Source organism: Strigops habroptila, chromosome 3, assembly GCF_004027225.2.
Source record: "Strigops habroptila isolate Jane chromosome 3, bStrHab1.2.pri, whole genome shotgun sequence".
Taxonomy (NCBI): Eukaryota; Metazoa; Chordata; class Aves; order Psittaciformes; family Psittacidae; genus Strigops; species Strigops habroptila.
Genome location: NC_044279.2, coordinates 13,474,234 through 13,495,599, shown reverse-complemented (window position 1 = coordinate 13,495,599; position 21,366 = coordinate 13,474,234). Strand labels below are relative to the sequence as shown.

General features: G+C 39.1%; 1 protein-coding gene across 2 annotated transcripts in view; it reads left to right on the top strand.

Annotated features, from left to right (window-relative positions):
• RELN (reelin) overlaps positions 1 to 21,366 on the top strand; it is a 287,656-nt gene that overhangs the window by 171,888 nt on the left and 94,402 nt on the right. For both annotated transcript variants that reach the window (XM_030480802.1, XM_030480801.1), the window contains exons 12-19: positions 3,061 to 3,212; positions 6,165 to 6,277; positions 7,917 to 8,125; positions 11,118 to 11,246; positions 12,407 to 12,516; positions 15,334 to 15,400; positions 16,353 to 16,586; positions 17,174 to 17,335. In XM_030480802.1, coding sequence (XP_030336662.1) covers positions 3,061 to 3,212; positions 6,165 to 6,277; positions 7,917 to 8,125; positions 11,118 to 11,246; positions 12,407 to 12,516; positions 15,334 to 15,400; positions 16,353 to 16,586; positions 17,174 to 17,335 — 1,176 coding nt within the window. The remainder of the gene's footprint in view (positions 1 to 3,060; positions 3,213 to 6,164; positions 6,278 to 7,916; positions 8,126 to 11,117; positions 11,247 to 12,406; positions 12,517 to 15,333; positions 15,401 to 16,352; positions 16,587 to 17,173; positions 17,336 to 21,366) is intronic.

Below are 21,366 nucleotides of genomic sequence, written 5' to 3'. Positions count from 1 at the left end.
TTCACTGTGAACTCTGTGCCAGTTCAAATAATCAACCCATGGCACAGCAGGTACTGTTTCAGACAAAGGGAAGAAAAAGAGGATGTCTGTGCTGTGTGTTAGGTGACCATGTGGGATACATTTGAGATGTTCTCTCAGACTCTTTTCTATCCTGAAAAAGCAAGATGGGAGTGCTACCTGGGGGTATGTGCCCTGTCTTCTAGATCCTGTCTCTGCTGAAGCAGGTGTTAGTTAAGCTAAGCTGGGCTAGTTGCAACCCTGGTTAGCAAATGCACAGTTTCTTCCTATTCAGGAATATTGCATTTTCTCTGGCATGCAGTGCCTGGCTCCAGTCGCAGGTGCCACCATTCCCAGTTAGGAGTGAGGCAGGGTGCAGCCAGCAGATGCATTTTGCTCTCTCATCATGCATGCAGTCCCAGGAACCTCCCCTCACAGGGGGTAACTTTGTTTTCCAAACCACTAAGTGGCCAGCCCAAGGTCTCACAACTTTATCCTTTTTTTTTTTGTTTATTTATTTTTGCTTTTCACTTCTCTTAATTTTTGCTGTAAGAATGGAGGTTTAAATTGCATGGAACCATGAATACACACGGAACTCAAGTGCTGTTATGAGCTACATCCCCATCGTACAAATCTGTCACCACCTCTGTCCCTCTTTGCAACATTTCTGTGGGGCTTTGCTTTGGGAATTGTACACATCTGCAAGTATATGAGCTTCCTTAATCCCTTCTTTGAGAAAAATTTTTGAAAGCTATTTAAATGGTATTTGAAATATTGTTTTACTGTATTCAAATAGTCACAAAAATACTCTATACCTGAGGCAGAGCTTGTAGGAAGTTTTCAGACTCCCATTTGTAACATCAGCTGGAGCCTGTCAGCTCTCTTGGTCTGATATGTTATTATCCATGGAAAGGCAAAAGCATCACTCATAAGTGAGAGCAAAAGGAAGCTCACATGTAATGGTCACCATCACCTGACTCTGCACCCAATTGTCTGGGAGGTGAGATATCTGAAACAGCTCAACAGTGGAGGCAGAGAATTTATTGTTATTTTTAATAAGGAGTTGATTGATACTTTTTGCATGTCCCACCGAAAGTAATAGTCTACATGGATAGGGGTTGCCATTGTTAGTACCATGTGTCTTTCCCCTTGCCATTCTCTTTTAACTGCATACATTAGGGCCTGGTACTAAAAGCGGACAGATCCCCACATCAGGCTGCCTCTGTCTCTAGCAGATACATTGCTGCTTTGGACTTCTGCGTCCAGTTAATCTAGTTTAGATCCCTATATCATTCTATCACCTGTTTTTTAATGAAGAATTTCAAGAGTTGTCTGAGGGATAAATTAATTCAAACGTAATGTTAAATCCAGAATGTCCACATCTTTATCGTGCCATCACCCATGTTCCTTCTCCATTTGTCCTTAAAGTGTGTTGATGTATTTCTATTTAAGTGCTATTTTTTTTAGCATTGTAGAATGTTCTGCGTTTCATTTCTGATGCTGCCTAAAAGGAGAGGATCCCTGGAAACATCCAGGATCTGCATCATTTGTGGCCCCAAGTTGTTTTGTGGGTCACTACAGAGAGTGTTTTAATTGAGCTAAATAGAGCATACAAAAGATCAATGGTGCATTGTGAGATTTTGTCATGTAAGATAAAGTAGGCACACATGTTTAATTCTGCACTTGCCTTCAGCCCAAGAGACCCATTTTCAAAATTGTATTTTGATTATACTGCACATTAGCTTTAAAAAGTCTGCACGACAGAATTAGGGTTAGGTTAGACTGCGCTTCCATTAAAATATTTATATCATAAAGCTTTTCAGTGATGTTAAGCTTGCTAATTCCTGTGTAAATGACTGACAGTTTTAAAGCAGGATTTCCAAACAGGCACATTGCTGATCTGTCGCAGCTTAGGTCAGTGGGGAAACTGGCAGCTTTTAAGAAGATCAGAGAATCCCAGAAATACATTTTGAAATAGTTGGAATGGTTAAACTGATAAATAGACTGTTAAGTTCTTGAAATGACAGGTTTGAAATCGTCATATGGCGCATAGCTGCTAGAGACTGTTTCTGCTGGAAGGGGACAGGAAAAGGGTCTGCCTTCCCACAAAGGTTTCCGAACTTCTGTAAGTGTGTTCTCATTCATCCTGAATCATGCTGGCTAGTTAAATGATTGGATTATCAGGATTTGGTGATTCTAAATAATTTCACTGTTTTATCAGCCTTATAATTTTAAAATACTTTACTATGAATAAATTAAGGCTTCAACACGAATAATAACATATCAGACCAAAATAATGTACAAGTTTTCAGCAGTTTCTAATCCTTCAAAATGTTTTATATTTATCAGGTTTTGAAGAAACGAACGCTTTCATGATGAAAACATATTTTCAATAAAAAATATTTAATTGAAAAATTCTGCAACAGCTCTTTTAGTTATCACTGAATAAAAATAAGATAAAATGTTGTACAGAAAAACCGAGAAAGATTGTATCATCACATATTAGAAACACAGCAGCCTTTTTTCATACTCTGTTCATGTGTTAGTTGAAAACTGTTACCCTAAATGCTCAAAAAGATGAAAAGAGATCATTTTTAGCTATCAACTACATATTTAATGATTGCGTAGCAGATATGGTGGACATATGCCTTTTCAAGTTTCATTGATCTATAAATCCTATATTATGCAAAGTGAAAAAGAATGCAATTATATTTTAAACATTTTTATGGCAGAAAAATAATGAAAGTAATAGAACAATACCACACTAAATATTTGGTAATAGCATTCATTAAAAACCTTGTTCTTTTAGTAATTCATGCTTTCCTTTATTTAAGATAATTACATTAACTTTGCTTTATTTGAGTTAACTGAGTTTAAAAGTTAGTATCAAATATGTAAGCAATGTCATAGGAATCATATTCGAAACACTGCATTTATTTTTTGTCCTCTGTAAGGGTAAAAGCAGCTACTTTTGTATGTACAAATGAACCCCTAGAACATGTTTGTGTGAGTTCATCAGTAACATGCTCCCACACATTCTCTGCCCATTGTTGACCTCTCCAGGTGGGACATATTTGGAGCCATCATTGGTACTGAATGTGGGACATTGGAATCTGGCTCAGCTATGGTATTTCTCAGAGATGGAGAAAGAAAAATATGCACCCCATACATGGATACTACAGGTTATGGAAACTTAAGATTTTATTTCAGTATGGGTGAGTATATATTCCTAATGTAATACAACATGTGAAGCATGTGAGATTTTAATTGCACAGGACTATATTAAATAATCCTGAGAAGAGGATAGTTCTGATTTGTGATGCCCATAAGTATGTAAGACTGACCACTGTTGGTCAGATGAGAGTCCACCTTTCTGGATGCCTACACAGGTGTATGAACATGGTGGGCACATAAATAGGCCTCCCAAAAAAATTCTCCAAGATGACACTGACTTGCAGAGGAAAACTTTTCTGAACCAGACAGGACACTTTGAGTTTAATAGCCCTTGGTGGGCTTTTCTTCCATGGATTTATACAGCCATTTTTTTGCTGATATAAACATTTAGCTCCAGGTTAAAAGAGTTTAAATACAGAAGGTGTGTCAATGTAAGGTCAGTGTCTAAACTCTCCTTACAGTTAGAGGAGATTTGGTCAGTACCATTGTTGGAAAAAATCATTCAGTTCATCAGGAGACAGCTGTGCTAGGCCAACTAAGTAGCTCCCTGGATTCCACTGACTGCATGGGTTGGATCTCTGTTGATATAAAGAAAGCTTTACGCACCTGTTTCACATATAGGTGTGGGTTCACTCTTGTTCAACCCTCGGGCAGGATTCATTATACAAGCACAAGTTGCTGCCACTTGAGGTGTCCAGGTGCATCTGAGACAGCAGCACAAGGCTGGCAGGTACAACCTAGGACTTGGGGGAGAGTCACAGCCTGCTGGAGTAGGAGGTAGGTGAGGCAGGCCTCTCCACAATGTCTAAAATGATCCTTGGTACTGGTGTTTAATCAACTGAACCTGCCTTTTTTGCCCACAGCTCCATAGTTTAACAATTCTTCGTGTGAAGAAGCATCTTCTTGTCTTGTATCTTCTAATTTCACACAATGCACCTTTATCCATCATTGGAAGAGATAGTCATATCTTTGTCATCCTTACCACACCATAGAAGATTTACAGATACATGTCATATCCTCCCACAGCCACATTCATGTAGACCCTGGTGTAAATCCATCAGAGTCAACACAGTTGTACTGGAGGATGAGATAGGAGTAGCACAGAAGTGGGATAGCCTTAACTGGTTGAACCCATAGGATAGTTTCTGCTCAAAAACTCTTACTATATTCATAAATAATTTCCTCTGCTAATTTATTGGCCCAGGGTGAGATTCACACAGAGCATGCTACAGTGTGCTGCAGTCTTGGAGGAGGTATGACCTACCTATGGTATCCCTTGTGAAAAGCACTGATGTGGTGTTAACATCATCTGCAGACCTTCCCTGCTGGGATAAAGTGCAACCTCGGTCATTTACCAGGGCTAAGAAAGCAGCCAAGAGCAAACCTGTCCTGTCACTTCTTCTTCCTCCCTGTTGTCAGTGCAACTGCGCTAGTTCAATGTTGCAACAGATCAAAATCGCTATGAACATGGTGGTGTCATTCAGTACCTCACAGAGTTTTTCCAGAACTTTGCAAATAAAGGAAATTGCATGAGGTTATTCTCTCAACACCATGTTTAAAGGAGGTAAGGATTTTTGCTTAAAAGTGGAGAATAATAGAATAATAGAGTAATAAAGGCGGAAGCAGAGACTAAACTTATGACCTCCACAAGCAACCTTTTGAATAAACAAGAAAAAACATACTTTATTTAATGAGTGGAAGACCTCATGTTTTTCTAAATTATCGCATATCTCCTCTGTTACATGGATTACCGATAAAGCACAGGAAAAAGAGGATGCTTTTCCCCAGTTCTTCCAAGCATTACAACACCTGCAAGAGAAACAGGAAAGAAATTTGCTCAACCTTCTGAACTTAGGGGAGAAGTTGTCAGCACAGGCAGGCACAGAGAACAGTGGGATATCACTTGAAAAATGTATTCTGTACATATGTGTAAATTAAATAAATAATGGTTTAAACATTCAGGCAAGCAGAGCATTTGAAAGGACGCGTGGATGTTCTTTATTACAGTATAATACACGTCAAAGATGCAAATCTTATCTGGTTCTCTGGACCAAGAACTGTCCATCTATAATGAAAAAAAACAGAGAAAGTATTTCATTGTTTCATAGATGCAGCCTTTCTACTTTGCAGACTTCTCAAAGAAGCTTTCTCATCCTGGTTTTTCATAGGGTTTTTTTTATACTAGCAGTACAAGTATAAAAGTATACTTGCAGTGTACAGGGAAATTATGTTTCCTATTTCAAATACAGATACTTTGTTTTAAAAACTTTTTTCCAGAACACCAAACGAGTGTGATGATGTCCCTCTCATAACTATGGTGCAGAACTTACTGCTCATATTTGCCAATACAGCTGCTCTTTCAGAGGTTAAGAAGTGTTTTGGCTTCTATCGATACCAGGTTATTTCAAACGATGCCCCATTCCAGTGTGGCAGCCATGTCATCCGTTTTGTGTGATACAATAGACTCCATCCATCCCTTTCAGGATACAATGTAGACAGCAGAAGCAGCAGCACAACAAGGTTCGCAGCAGTCTTCCTCATTTCCTGCAAAGAAAAGTTCTCAGCTGGTAGTCTGACAGCTGAGAAGTATTTAAGAAATCCTCACATAAAATGTGTCTGCACAGAGTGCAAGTGCTAAATAACAGTTTACTGCAAGAACTTAAAAATCAGGGCATTTCTATGTAAATGGGATGTAAAGCATACGGATGGAAGTATTGCTTTGGGCAAAGCATTTTCTATTAAACTTGTTTTGATAAGCTGATTAAGAGAGGCACTTGAGGTTTTCATAATAGTCAATGTCCTTGGTCTCTGGCATGGTGTATCCAATCAAATAGTTCTTATATACTGTGTCCTTAGGGCTGGTGTTCTTTTGTTTCATATCCTAAGTTAAATAGCATCTGGTTGTAATTATTTTCATAATTATGGCTGTTTATTATGATTCCACTTTCCAATAAGAAGGGCTTCAATTAATCCCTCAAATGTGTGTTATATAGGAGGTACTTGTGATTCTGGAGAATCCCATGAAAATGATGTCACACTTTATGCCAAGATTGAAGGCAGGAGGGAACACATACCTCTTGATACCCTGACCTATGCTGCTTACAAGGTAAATCATCTTAAACAAAGTAGGTGGATGGGATGGAAAGATCAATCTATTTTCAAGTCATCACAACAATGCTGTATGTTGAATTCCACAGGGACAGTCAAACATGATCTGCCCAAGCACATAAATCATGTGCAGATCTCACAGCGATAGGGTACCTTTGCACCACGGGCTCTGCAGTTAGTGCTGATTATTCCATCCGTGAGCAGAACTGTGGTGTTGGCTAGTGCCAGGGTAACAGGCACAAATCTTCAGCTGTCAGATTTGTCCTCACAAATAATTACTCCTGCCTCCACTCAAGCTCCTGCAAGCTACTGTTTGATACTCAGGAGCTGTGTTCTGAGAGAGCCAGTCATGGTGGGATCAGTGGCTGGGAGGAGAGTGACTCGGAAATGCCTGGATGTCATTCCCACGCTTAGTGCAAGAAATTTCACATTTTACACTTTTTCTTTCAGTTTTAAACATAGTCGTATGCCCTTTTAGAGAGTCTGCAGTGATGTGGCCATGAACTCAGCCATAGGAGGTGGTTGCTGGCAGTGTGCACAGGCAGTGTCTCCTCTGCCAATAATGCAGCCTCCTTTCAACCACATCCCAGTACTCTCAGGCAGAACAGTAAGGACCTCAAGCTTTCTGTCAGGATCCTCCCTGAGTAACCCAGCCCTGAGGTGTCTTTATTCTGCTGCTGTGAAAAAGACAGCAAAAATTGATATGTAATACAAATACACATGTATTCATGCTAGATATTGAACTGCAGTATGCTTATACAGTGTGTGGGAAACTTGGTAGTAAACATGCAGCTGATTTCAAGCACAGGTCTGTGTGCATTTTCACTGCATTCGGAAAGCAAATGTTTACAGCAAGGTTTGGCCTGAGTTTGGTTGAGTCACTTGCATTGTTTCATTGTGCATGGCTTCCCTCCTTGCCTGCTTCTGTGTGAAAGACAGGGTAGAACTTTTTAAAACTAAGGAAACTGTAATTGTAAAATAATAAAAAATTAATTGGGGAACTTGGAGAGAGATAGGATCTGAAATTACACTGAATTCATTGTGGAGTTTTTTTAAACAAGCAGTTTTAAAGCTGACATCCTATTTTGACATAATAAAGTTCTAATTAAGTTACTTTAAGACAAAGGCTAAGCTTCGAAAAGCAGTGCTTTCATTTATTTCAGCAACATCACATCCTCCCTACATATGCCTGTGAACTCATGCTGCTACTCCATTCTCACGTATTCAGACTAGGCATGTCATTAACCTGCATTTGCTTCTGTGAGCTGAAAGGCTCCAGGACAAATATCATCTTCCATTACTAACAGCGCACTGACAAAATTAACTAGTGTTTTTCAGAACACAGAAGATACAGCCTTTTCTGCAGTCTCTTTTCAGCCAAACAATCTGATCCCACCAAGGTGATAAGCAGCACTGGTATTCAGAGTGTTAATAGCTCTGCATGTAATAAAAATGTTTTTCTGGGATCTTCTGTGGGAAAAAAATGGCTAACAAAGTCAATAGAAATAAAGCAGAGAGAAAGAAAATCATATGTTTGGTTCATAACATTTGAAATTGCTTTTCTATTTTGAATAGTAACTTGTGACCTTTTTAAATAGTATTTGTTTTATTTAAACCTGATTTAATTTCTTTTAAAGGTTCCGTCTTTGGTTTCTGTTGTCATTAGTCCGGAGCTGCAGACTCCTGCAACCAAGTTTTGCCTGAAGCAGAAGAGTCACCAAGGCCACAACAGGAATGTCTGGGCTGTGGATTACTTCCATGTCCTTCCAGTGCTCCCTTCCACGGTGACGCACATGATCCAGTTTTCCATCAATTTGGGTTGCGGAACTTATCAACCTGGTAACAGGTACCACTGGCGAGATCTCTCCTTTGATTATCAGCTTTCTATTACATTTTGGTTTATAACATCTATATGAGTATTTGAAGTATTTGGATTTAATTTTTTTTTTCCCCTCAAAAAGAAGGAGCCAATTAATAATGAAAAATGTAAGTTGTGCAAAAGCTAATGTTTCTCCTGATCTCCACAGGCCCAGATTTATATCTCTCATCTGCAATAAGGAGCTATTAAATAGCTTTCCAGGTCAAACCTTGCTTTTCTTAGTCCATTATTCTGAAATATGCTCATGATTTCAGAATGACTTTTGCTTCAGTTTCTAATGGATATGAGATTTACCTCTTAATACTGTGTAAGGGGGAAAGTATTGAAGGCAGTGGCAGATACTTGCCTGCTGAGCCCTCAGAGGCTATTGATGCCACAAGCATATCTAATTCTTGTAAGACTGGTGGTAAATGTTCTCCAGCCTAATAACCATCAGTATGAGGACTTCACAGAACTCTTTTGCTGGCTTCACTTCATTAGGACATTCAATTTTCACGTGGAGGTAAGGAAGAAGGCTCCATATTTTGTAGAATCAGAGACATGTTGGCTGGAATCATCTAGTGAAACGTGCTGCTGCAGGGGGGATTATTACCAGCATAAGTCAGGTCAGCCACGGCTTTGCCTATCTGTGACATGAAAATCTCTGTGGATGGATATTGAGTGACCTGCTAAAACGAAAAAATGTTTCCTAATGTCCAGTACAAAACTCTAAAGCCGTGTCTTTATGGCCATTGCCCTTTTTACTGTGCCTGCCAGTACTGAGGAGAGTTTGGCTCTGCCTTCCTCGTGAGTACCCTCTGCACCATCACAGGTTGCTGTAGCTCGCCCCTCCTCACCGCGCTGAGCAAGCCAGATTCTCAGCCCCTCCTAGCTCAGTGCTTGAGGCCATCAACGTCTTCATCATCCTCTGCACTACCTCTCCAGTTTCTTAACATCCTTCTTCAAACAGGGACACAAAACCAAACTGTCTGCTGTCCCTCTTTTTTACGTAGATGTGAGACTGTCTATCCTGATAGTTTATGAGGATTAAGTTACTTTATATTTTTCCAGAGTCAAGAGTTTAAAGTAAGAGACTGTAAATGCTTTCACATCCATGTTCCAGAGCATCTACTTCCAACTGGAAAGAGCTGCATTAGCACTGACAGTCCTAACTGCCATGCAGGGCAGCAGAATTCAGTAGGTGGCAAAAATCAAGGCATTGTACTTATATTTGATAGGAAGGGAAGGCAGCAACATTTTTCTACATGCAACGAGAAAACTTTGCCTGTAAACACTCCTGGATTGTAAACATGTTATAGAAAGTCTCTGTCTCAGTGTGTTATCTGATGAAAATTAGCATATATTTTGAAAGATTAATATTTGTTGTTTGTGTAAACTATTTCTGAAGCAGAAGTGAGCTTCATAACAAAAGAAGCACTAGGTCCCCATTATCCCTATTTGTATATCCGAAATACAGCAGCATTTCCCATCTCCTGGTCTAGAGCATTATTCATAATGCTTTCATTACTTCAATGTGAGAGGCTCGCACTGAATATATTCAGTAAATATGACCCTCCAAGGTATCAGTACGGTTGAATCTGAAATAAATTAGTGAAAACCTCCATAAACTGTTTTAATACATGCTTACAATATCACAGTGATGGAACATTTAAGTAAAGTAATATTGTCAGCAAATTATAATGAAAATGTAAAGTTATAATCCAATAATTTAATATTAAGGTGATGAATTATTATTTTTATAATGTTCCACTGACATTATTTAAAATAAAACAGAATATTACAAGCTAATCATATGGAGGAAATTACAAGAGTATTTCAGTAAAATACTAAATCTGTAATAAATCAAGCACTTTCTATATTTCTTTTTTAAAGTCTTCAGAATGTAAGACATCTAAGGATTTCCTTACACTCCTAGACTGTCAAAAGTGGGGTATTTTAAATATGCAGTGAAACAGGGAAGGAAAAAAATCTAGCAAAACCTTTTTGAAAATGGAACTTGGCAATGAATTTTTGGGAAAATGGGTTTAATAACTTCTTGTCATAGACTCAGTGGATGGTCCCATAGAGTTTTGAGTTTTCTAATGTCACTGTCTGCACAAGGATGGTTTGGTTTGCTACTAGTCAATGAAACCAGAGAACAGCAGCCTTTTCCCAAACAAATCTGGAGTTTTCACATATAGTTATGTTACAAAATTCACAAAAAATCACCACTGAATACTCCAGGTTCTGTGAGGTGCGGAGGAAGCCTCCAAAGACCACTATGGGTGGGCAGCACAGGGGCTCCCACGGCTCCCAGGGGCTCTGTCTGCTATGGGGGCTCTCTGAAGGGTGTTCTCCCCCAAGTCCCCCCCTCCTCTGCAGCCCTCACTAGGGGCTGGCCATTTTCACTGTTCCATCGTGCTTTTCTGATCTCCATTTAGGCACGATGGGTGGAGGAGGCAGATGGCTGAGGAGTCCAATGAAGTTAATATTTGTCAGCAATGAAAGGGAAGAGCCGGCCAATGCATGAATAACCAGTGGTCTTTTACCACCTTCCAAAGAAGCAATGTTTAGCAGCTGGCAGTTATAAGTGTCCTGTGCTCGCATCCTGCTGTCTAGCTCTGATTAATCCAAGTTTTCTTCTCATTATTTTTGAAACCATTTCTAGCTGAAATATAAGACTAACATCAGCTTATTTAACAGCAGCAGCATAAAACCACTAGCTAGATGGTGGCCAAACATGGACCAGGTGTTCAGACAACCCTCAGTGTTCTTTAAACACTCAGATTTGTTTCATGTTTGCATTTTCAGGATTTTTTTTATGCAAAATCTGCTTCAAATTATTTCACGTTTCAGCATCAGTTATTAGGAATAGTAGATTTGGTGGTTTCTCAGTGTTGGTACTTCTACATTCATAACTATGCCAGATATCTGAGGCTCATGGTGTCTTTCTCTTTTCCTTCCTTCACTGTGTTATCAGCATCAGCTTGGAGTTTTCAACCAACCATGGTCGCTCTTGGTCCCTGCTCCACACTGAGTGTTTGCCTGAGATATGTGCTGGACCTCACCTCCCTCACAGCACCGTCTACACCTCTGAAAATTACAGCGGGTGAGAGTGCTCTCTGCAAAGCTGAGATGCAAGATTAGAGAAGTGAATTATAGGTGACAGAAGAAAGCAGCAAAGCACAGAACCTCATGTCATCTTTCATTTTTTACTAGCTGAGGACAGCAAGGAAGGAGTGTTCTGGTCTCCCTGGCTGCCCACTAATGAAATTTAAAATATATGGGGCTGCTTCTGTGGTATAATATATTTTCTGATGCTAAAGACAAATTACAAAAAAAAAAAACCAAAACAAACCTGACAACTGTGGACAGTATGCTGGGAATTACCAGCAAAGTTATACCTTGTCAAAGCCACAGAAGTTTTGTTCTCGGTCAGAGGAGCCATCAGTCAAACCCATATTTACATCCTCAGACACATTCACTCACTTGGAATACTGAGTTACAGTGAAGCACGTTCTCTGTGCTTCTGCAGATGGAGATGGTTGTTAGTGTCACAGTCTTATATCAACCCTTCTCTATTAAGTCTCCTCAGTACTCTTCTGACCATAAAATGAACTGTGACATCTTGTGTAGCATAAGTCCCATGCTGTATACTTCTGTATCCCAACTTCCACAGACACTTCAGGGCAGTGGGTATGACTGTGAGAAAAAAGTGTAGTTCAAGCATTGCTATGACCTGGTGATGCCCCATTTCTGTACCACTTTCATAGGAACCATTATCCCCAGTGTGTGTAGGAAGTGTAGCCCCCATGAATGATGGCCCAGAGAATGATGGCCCACACCACAGCAGACCAAATCCTCTGTGCTCCTCTTCTCACCCTCAGGGGTTCCCATCTAACAGAGCTCAGTCATACTGAAAGGTTTAATTCAGTATGCAATTTAGGAGATATCCATTGTGACAGAGAAGTCACTATAGTGAAGCAGGTTAAGGTCTTTGCTGACTTCATGCACTCATTAGGGGGAAAAAATGACGGTGTTTTATAATGTAATAATTATAATTCATATATTGTATGAAAATATCATGAGCCATGTTCTTTTTCATTTGTATTTTCTAAAGCTGCAGTAACTTCATTGCTTCATTTGAGCAGATTTTAGAATTAAAAATTCTAACAAAGCTTTCAGGATAAGTAAACACCTCTGCAAAACACATATTTTCTTTATGACTATCAGTGTAAAATGCTAGCATTTATGTCATATATGTTTCAGGTGGAACCGAATAACTATTCCCCTTCCAAATGCTGCATTAACAAGTGACACCAGGATTCGATGGAGACAAACAGGACCAATCCTTGGAAATATGTGGGCAATCGATAATAGTTAGTATTCTTATCCATGATCATGATACATCAGAAGAATACATTATAATATGCTGCTCCAAGGAAATGTATTTTTCCACAATCACAAATCAAAGGATTTTCATTTTGTTAAATTCCTTTTCTTCTTATCTACACTTGGTAGCAGGCGTGTTTTGGAGCTAGAGGGCAATTCTGCCATTTGAAAACACAATAGCTTAGTAGATTACCCTTTTTTTCTTTTCTTTTAATTGAATACTTTCCAGGAAAACATTTTGGTGGCAAGGGCTTAATACAACATTTTCTCTGACTGCTTACTTCTAATTACATAAATAGGTACTACACTGCTTTATTAAGGATATGTGCTGCACCAGCCTAAGCAACAGTTACAGCACCTGGGGCATATTTTTCCTTCTGGACATAGAAGGCCTCCATAAAGCAATACTGCTACAAAAACACTGATGAAACTTTTACATTGTCTACAGGCACTCCGAGGGAAAGTACCATCCGTTTCAGAGAACTGTTCTTTTAGGAAAATGGGTGCAGTGCAAAACACAGAGGGTAACTGGGGCCAGTCTTCAAAGTAAATACTTTTAAATCACAAAAAAATGTATTTAGGAACACAGCATAAAATAGATACAATGTATGAAACACAGAAAGAAACATGGTAGAAAGGGCTAACTATGAGAAGGTGCAAATTCTTTAGCTTGCTCATTAGCCTTAAATGATTTGGGATAAAGTAAACTACGTCCAGAATTTGTTTTGCTAGATGTGTGAAGTATGTAATGTATTTTACCATGATGTGCAATAACCTATGAAATTCTGTAGTGATTCCCATTAAGGCCTGATATGGAGCCTGGGAATGGTAAATAGTTACATTTCGCAAAATTCTTAAAATAGATTAATGCCTAGTTTTTAAAAGAAAATCCGTGAAGCTGATGAGATAATGTCTCAAAATGAATGAAAACTGTTATCTTAATCATATTAATGAGAAGTAGCATCATCTTAACATTCTGGATAGAGTATTACTGCTTGTCTTTAGAGAAGATGATATACAACAAAAAGAAAGCAAAATGAAGGGAAAACTAAGGTATATAAACTTAAGAAGATGTCTGTAAGTATCTGCAAAGATGATTTGCTACCTAACAGAATGAAGACTTGTGTTGGAGATGCTCATAGATGTTCACAGAAACAAGAGCAAGATGAAATCAAGCCAAGAATCTAAATTCTTTACAACAAAACAAAACAGGATTTTGAAAATCAGTGGACAATTCCTATACCTGCACTGCCTTTGCTTGTAGAACAAAATAGAATTCCATCAGAGAATTCTGCATCCCGCAGGATTTTTACCAACCATCTGTCTAAAAAGTGCCAGCTCTGAAATTTGTTTGAGGAGTAGAACTGTGATATGGGAACCAAGTGTCAAAGATGATCATGTTTCTGAAGTTTTGCAGGCCTCCTTTGTTAGAAACTAGTGAAACTGAAGCTTTACACTGTATTATAGGGAGACTTATAAATATTGGCAAGCTACTCAAATTCTTGAAAAGAGGAAAATTTTCAAGGATTCAGCACTCTGACTTTTAGCTTCACAACTGTTTTTTATGTGAATTAAGTTTTAAATGAAATCTGGAATCTGGCCATCTTTTAGAAACACTGGAAACCTGCCAATTTCCATAAAGCTTTTTTCATTTTGAATGACATCATTACATCTTTAACCCTTCTAGTTTTACCACCCCCTCAAAAAGACCTCAAAAGACACAAATAAACAGAACAGAATTTTTGCACCCTGAAAAGTGAGAAAATCTGGAAATCACATGAAATCTGATGGGGACTTAGTTACAGGCAGTAGCTAACGGGAATTTAGTGTGCATCTGCCAGGGAGTAATGACACACTGCTATGATGGGCAGCATCATAAAACAAGGAGAGGGAATAAATACTGCTTATTATAGATGATTTCAAATTGGTGGCTATTTGGATGACATTACAAAAGTCACAGAGCAAGTGGATAACTCCAAATAATAAGCATTATTCATCTGAAAAGATGACACTATTCATGGTTAAGGCCTGTTTATCATATTGTATTGACAAAACATTGCCCACTGGTTATTGCTTTGGGATACACCAGGTTAATGAGTCTGGTCTATACCCAGATTAATGTTTTTCTTTATAGCAGAGATGTAGATTTTACTGAGATTTGTTCATCTTCCCATCCTTTATATTTTTCACAAAATATGAACACCATTGATTAGGAATTATTGGAGGAAGATAAAGTAAAAGAGTAAAATAAATCTGGAGTATTTTTGAGCACATACAATTTGGAATTTTATTCCATTTGAAAAAATCATTGAAAGTGTATGATATTTAATAGTTACTTGAAACATATCAGGGCAGGTTCTAATTCCAGGAAGTCCAGTGAAGTACGAGGATTTCATTAAGAGAAACACATATTTGAAATCTACAAGACTGCAATCAGAATGTACTAATATATATGTTGGATTATATCTCTGAAGTAAGATGAAGAAAAGGAAAGGCAAGAAAATGGTCAATGCATAGCAAATCATCTGATCTCATTCACAGTCTTAGAAAAATCAGGTACATTCATTGTAACATCACTAGTGTCTCATGCCACAAATAGATATTACCCATTAAAATAGTAAGTGATCCCTGGCTATTCCTGACACAGTCAAATGCATTTCATCCTTTTGTAGACCTCTTCCAGCTAGTGTGATTAGGAAAAATATGATATCTGTCTGATCAGGTCTGCATACATTCTTGTGTTCATTATATTCTGTTTATCACGTAACATAACCCTTCATTTAACTGATTTCTTTTTTCTGCAGTTTATATTGGTCCATCTTGCCTCAAATTCTGCTCAGGGCGAGGACAGTGTACTAGAAATGGCTGCAAGTAAGAGTTATAATTCAGTACTTGTATTTAATTTCTGTCACATTATTCACTTGATGATCTGAAAGTTGAAGTGATTTTCATTTCATCCCTGGCTTTTTGAGATGACTAAATGTAAAGCTAGGCTAGCCCCCAGAATGCATAAAGCTCACCAGAGAACTAAAGATCAATCTTTCTAAACAGTAGCATAGTTAATATTTTTTTAATAATTTTCTTTTGGAAGAGAGTCTAACTTCCAATTCACCTTAAAATGTGCTACATAGCACACTGAAATGTCAGCGATCCACGCCTTATACTGGTTTTAGAGGTGATATGGCATTGTATCACTTTTATATTACATTATGGAAAAGAATCACAATTTTCATAGTTCTGATGTTCCATAGCCTGACAGACCTCAAGGACAGAAGGTCAACATTCCACTTTATTCCAGAAGTCTGGCTTGTTAAAAGGGTTCCAGCCTAAAAAGTAGAGGTAGTTACTCAAAACCAGTAAGCACATTCAAAGTACTGGTGCAACTATTTTTAGGTATTAATAAGAGCATGATACAAGGGGAGTCTTGTTCTGTTACCCAATTCCTTGTAATCACATCTGACATGCTACAGATAAAAGTAAATTAATCATTTTAAATATGAACAGCTGTAAATTATGTCAGCAATATTTTTGTTCCGAAACTGAATACAAATATTTCTGTATTGTGTGTTACGTGTAGATTGGTGGGGTGTTCATAACTAGGATTTTTTTCAATTGGAAAAGTAGGTACTAGCTAAAAGAAAGTCATTGGCTATGCAATACCTAAATACAGTCTAGAGAGGCTCTTGGTCCCTATATTTGAGAGGGGCTTCTTAGGCATCTTCGCGTCGTGGACAGTTGCAGCCACCGTGCTGCTTTGCCAACAGGTTGGTTAACCACAGAAGATGGGTCATTAACTCCACTGTTCAATCTTCCTTATCCTCAGGTGCGACCCTGGATTTTCAGGGCCAGCATGTGAGATGGCATCACAGACCTTCCCCGTGTTCATCTCAGAGAGCTTTGCCAGCTCCCGCCTCTCCTCCTACCACAGCTTTTACTCCATCCGGGGGGCTGAGGTCAGCTTTGGCTGTGGGGTCCTGGCCAGTGGCAAGGCTCTGGTCTTCAACAAGGATGGGAGGCGCCAGCTTATCACCTCCTTCCTTGACAGCTCCCAGTCCAGGTGAGAAGGAAAGAGCAGTGCTGTAAGGCAAAGAAATTGGGGAACCCCTCCCCTTCCAGCTACAACCTTGTGTATTATTAAGCCAATTGTATCAGCAGGAAGAAAAGTATTTTAAACACTCCTAGTTCTGTATTTCAATGGTGATTTCATAGTCTTACCTTTTGTCCTCCTGCTTTGTAAACAACAGAGCCCAAAACACACTGGAGGGAAGTTATTGTACAGCTCGGGTGGAAAATATGAAATGTTAATATCAAACCTGAGTGTCAAAGCCAAGTGCTAATTAATTATTTATAAGGTTGTGTTTATTTGACAGCCTGTGGCAGCTGATTAGATCCATTCACTATCTCTCCCTCCCCTTCAGTGCCTAATAAATAATTAAATGCTGTAATGATTGGCATTTTTTAACTATATGTGCCACACCGCATTACCTGACAGCAAAAACAAATTGCACTCACAAAACCCCATAACTGATATTTATCAAAATTTGTCTAGATCGAGAAGATCTGAAAACAATTTGGTTAGGGAAACAACAAACCAAAACACTATGCAAATGGTACCCTATAAATACATGTGTAATTCTAATCCAGGTTCCTGCAGTTCACACTACGCCTGGGCAGCAAGTCAGTGCTGAGTACCTGCAAAGCGCCTGACCAGCCTGGGGAAGGAGTACTGCTGCACTACTCCTATGACAATGGGATTACCTGGAAACTCCTGGAACACTATTCTTATCTCAACTACCATGAGCCAAGGTATATGCATAAATGTTATGAGGAGTGTTATCTACATGCAGTTAATGTTGGTAGTTACTCTCCACTACAATGTGGAGAGTAAGTACATCCACATGGTGCAGGAGTAAAGAGCTTTTAAGGCACACTGAAAGTTACTGCTTTTCCTTAAAAATTTGCAGCTGTTCTGGGCACTTCCCATTTTTGCCTGCTTCTATAAAAATTAACACATGGATTTAACAGCGTTCTAGTCTTAGGTGTTGTGACAGAACAAGTTGAGGCAGTGCAGAATGAGGGGTAGAAATGTACTCGTGGGAAATAGGGATGTGTCTCTTCCCATGGAAGCAGCCACTTGTAAAGAAAAATTAACATAAATTATTTGTAGCTTTGAAGCCATAGATACCTTCACTACACCATCCTCTGGGATTAGGAGTTTGCAGGCAGTGCAGGACAGCAGAGACAAAATCTGACCACGAGGGTCTCTCCAGGTCAGCAGGGAAATTGAGCCTGCTCCCATTAGGAAGGGGATTACATGACTTTGTGCCTGTGTCTGTGGGTTGGACTCAGTGCCCTGGAGGACCTGCTGGTGACTGTGCCTAGGAATTGTACAAACCACAAGGAAGCTGAACCAAGAGCTCATCTTATCCAGCAGCACCTATGTTTGGCATCAGATTAGAGAGGAGTGTATCGGAAGTATTTAGAGAAGAAGGTATTCTTTACCGTTACCTATGTAAGAGCATCCACCAGTTGTAATAAAGCAGTGTAAAATCAGGAGTCCCCATGAGCAAACCTGTACCACAAGCCCAGAACAATCTGGGCTGGCTCTGTGCAAACCACTCAAACCTGGAAGCATCCACCTTTAACAGGGTGCTGCAGCAGAGCCGATAAATCCCAGTGAAAGGAGATGCTCTGCAAAGGGGCACATGACAGGGAGAGCTGACAGTGGCATTGTGGGTCCCATCCCAGCAGGTCAATTCCTGCGCAAGAGCTGTTTTGCATTGGGTATTGCCCTGCATGCTCTTCTCTACCCCTCCACCCAGCTCCAGGAAAATGCCTGAGTCTGCCCCAGGAGTGGGAATGTAGATAGTTTGCAAGTCACTTCAGTGACACATAACTTTCATTTTTTATATTTATTGAGCTCAGATCAGCACATTTAAAAAAAATCTCATTACTGACTCAGGACAAAATTACAATATACAAAATGTGATTCAGAATATTCTTAATGAAGAAAAATAAAGAAAATTTAATGAAGAAATTTTTTCTAATGGAAAAAAGACCTTGTAATATTAAATATATTTCCCAGGAACTGTAAGAAATACTCAAAAACCTGAGAAGAATGACCATATTTGGTAGAAGTATATTGCACGTAGACTTTAATTTCTGAAGTTTTAATTGTTTCCAAAGGAAAGATCCTGTGAACTGGCACACTCATAAGCCTTCTTCTAAATTTCCTTTCCAGTCCTTTATTATAGTCACATATATATTTTATATGGCCCTCTTTCTAATTCTTAGATTCAAGATTACAGCTGTAGGAATGATATTTCCCTAAAGGTTTTTAATATATAGCACTATGAAATTTTTATAATAAAAAGGAAAATACACATTTCAGTGACTGATTTTAATGAAGTTTAAGATATAAATGCAGTAAATTATGTTGACGCCAGAGACTTCTTTTGCTTTTTGAGATGAAGTATGAAGCGCAGTTTCTGTTGTTCTGACTGGGCACAACATACATAGGTTAGAAAGGTTTTGCCGTGGGATATGTATAGTCCACTCTGGGTAGATAGGAAAATGACAGACATACAAACCTGAAGATAATGCTGGCAATAATTATGATGAAAAACATGAAGAAAGCTTCACCTTTTCATATTGCGTTGTCTGAAAATATCACCGTTTTTGGTAACATAGATGGACTGCCACAAAGTTTGGCAATCAGTCTGTATCCAGAAATTTAATTAATCTTCAGTCATACAAAAAATAATTACACATTTAATGTTCTGCTGAAAAGGTGCATTTAATCTGCTAACATTTGACAGCTGCATTTTTCTTCTGAGCAGAACAGCGGTGGCTTTTCAATATTAGGTATGCGCATAGCTTGAAAGAATGAGATCAGAGCAAAGGTCTCCCAGCTGGTTTTTAAGAAATCTAATGGTAGCTGGTAATGTTAGTAGGAACACTTTTCTTCTCTGCAGCAGAAAAGTCATTAGCAAGAATCCCCCTCCCTCTCCATCTATCTCCAACAAATCAAAGCCAGACAGGAGAAGCTGTTATAACTGGAGATGTAGTCAGGTTCTGAATACTAACATATGTGCCATATATGCTGGTTTACACCAACATTTTTAAATTGTATTTGCTTAATCCCCTGGGATGAGAAATTTATTTCAACATGTGTTAAATATTTTAACATCCGATAGGTGTGTCAGCGGTGTATGTCATGATTTAGGATTTTCTGTAAATTACTGTCAGTGAGAATTAGTGTCCATGTGGGTGAGCTTATGAGAGTTAAGAGTGAAAGGGAAGATGCAGACATCAGAGACAGCCACCAGCAGAGAAATATACCCAGGATTATAACAGAGCATTAGCTCACACAAGGGCCAAGTGCTTCACAGTGTACGCTGGATACAGTGCTTCTCCTAGCCAGGCTTTCCTCAGATTCGCCCTACTGAACCTTCAGAGACTAAATCCGTCAGTTCCTTTCAGCATCACTAGCAATTTAGTGTCATTTGTGCCTTTAAAAAATTACTGAAAAAGCCATAGAGTTGCTGTTTATTAGGGAGCCCTTGGTAAAAAGAAAGTCCTTGTAGTTTATTCACATGCTAGAGAGCAGTGGGGCTTGGTTTTTCTCTTAGAAAGGCATGAAGTGGTTCAAGCGTGTTTATTTGAGTGGTAAAAGAAATGTATCTGCCATACATAAAGTGTGTGCACTGCTGGTCCCTTGCCACAAGGACACAGCAGCCATTACCTCTGGCTGTCCCTCGACACTGCTCTCTCCAACCTACGACTGGCAGAAAGCAACTCCTAGAAATGCCAGCCAGGAGTTTTTGAGCTCTTCCCATCTGTTTAGCCAAGCCGTTTGGTTTTTTTCTTGCTAATGGATTAACGTCATCTTCTTTAAAATCAATGTGACATTAAACAACAGTATTATAAATTTACTTTCTAAAAGGACAGTTTAGCAAGTCATTTTTAAGACTGGTTTTGCACTAAGAGCGCCGTAGGCACAAGACTGCTTCATATGTACAGAGTGAAACATTACAACAGGCAGCTTGGAAAGCCTTAGACCTGGAAAAAACTTGGTGCTAAAGTATAAAATGTTTCCAGTTTACCTGATTTGTCATTTTATCCACATTTCCTCTAAGAGAGAAAGAAAAATGTCGGCTACATGATGAGCTTGCTTAAAAATCCTTTTGCCAGCAAGTAATTGTACACCAATGGAGACAAATGTCTCTATTGCTAGTCTGTTTCACAGCTCACATGCCTTGTGTGGGGCACCATGGCCCTGGTGATTTATGGAGCTTTCAAGAAAGTGTCGTTGCTGTGGCAATTAATGCATGCTCCCTGCTGCTGTGTGTGATAATTGCTCCTGGAAATTAGATATTACTCTTAATTTTCTTTGCAGTTTGTCAATTATAGGTTTGTTGACATAGCTGCCATGACAAATCAGGTGACCTTGCATACCAGGAGAAGCACCTGGACTCACCTCCAGTTGCATCTCTGTGCAACTACAGGATAAAAAAAAAACTACACACAATTACAATGACAAGATGAACCTTTTCCACTTGAATGTGGCACATTGCAGGGGTGGGTTCTTCTAGGACAAGAGAAATACAGGCATGGCATCAGTGCTGTGCAGAAATAAGGATAGATGTCAAGAAGATGCATGTTTTCAGATCAGGATAGAATTCTCTTAGTCTGAGGAAATGCAGCTGGAATTCTAAGTCCTTGTCAACTGAACATCCCTTTGCCAGTCTAATCTCCTGGGCTTCAAATGGAGGGCATTCAGGTTTCTTATGGCAAGGAAGAACACCTTTAAATTTACAGAGAGCTCCACAGTAGCA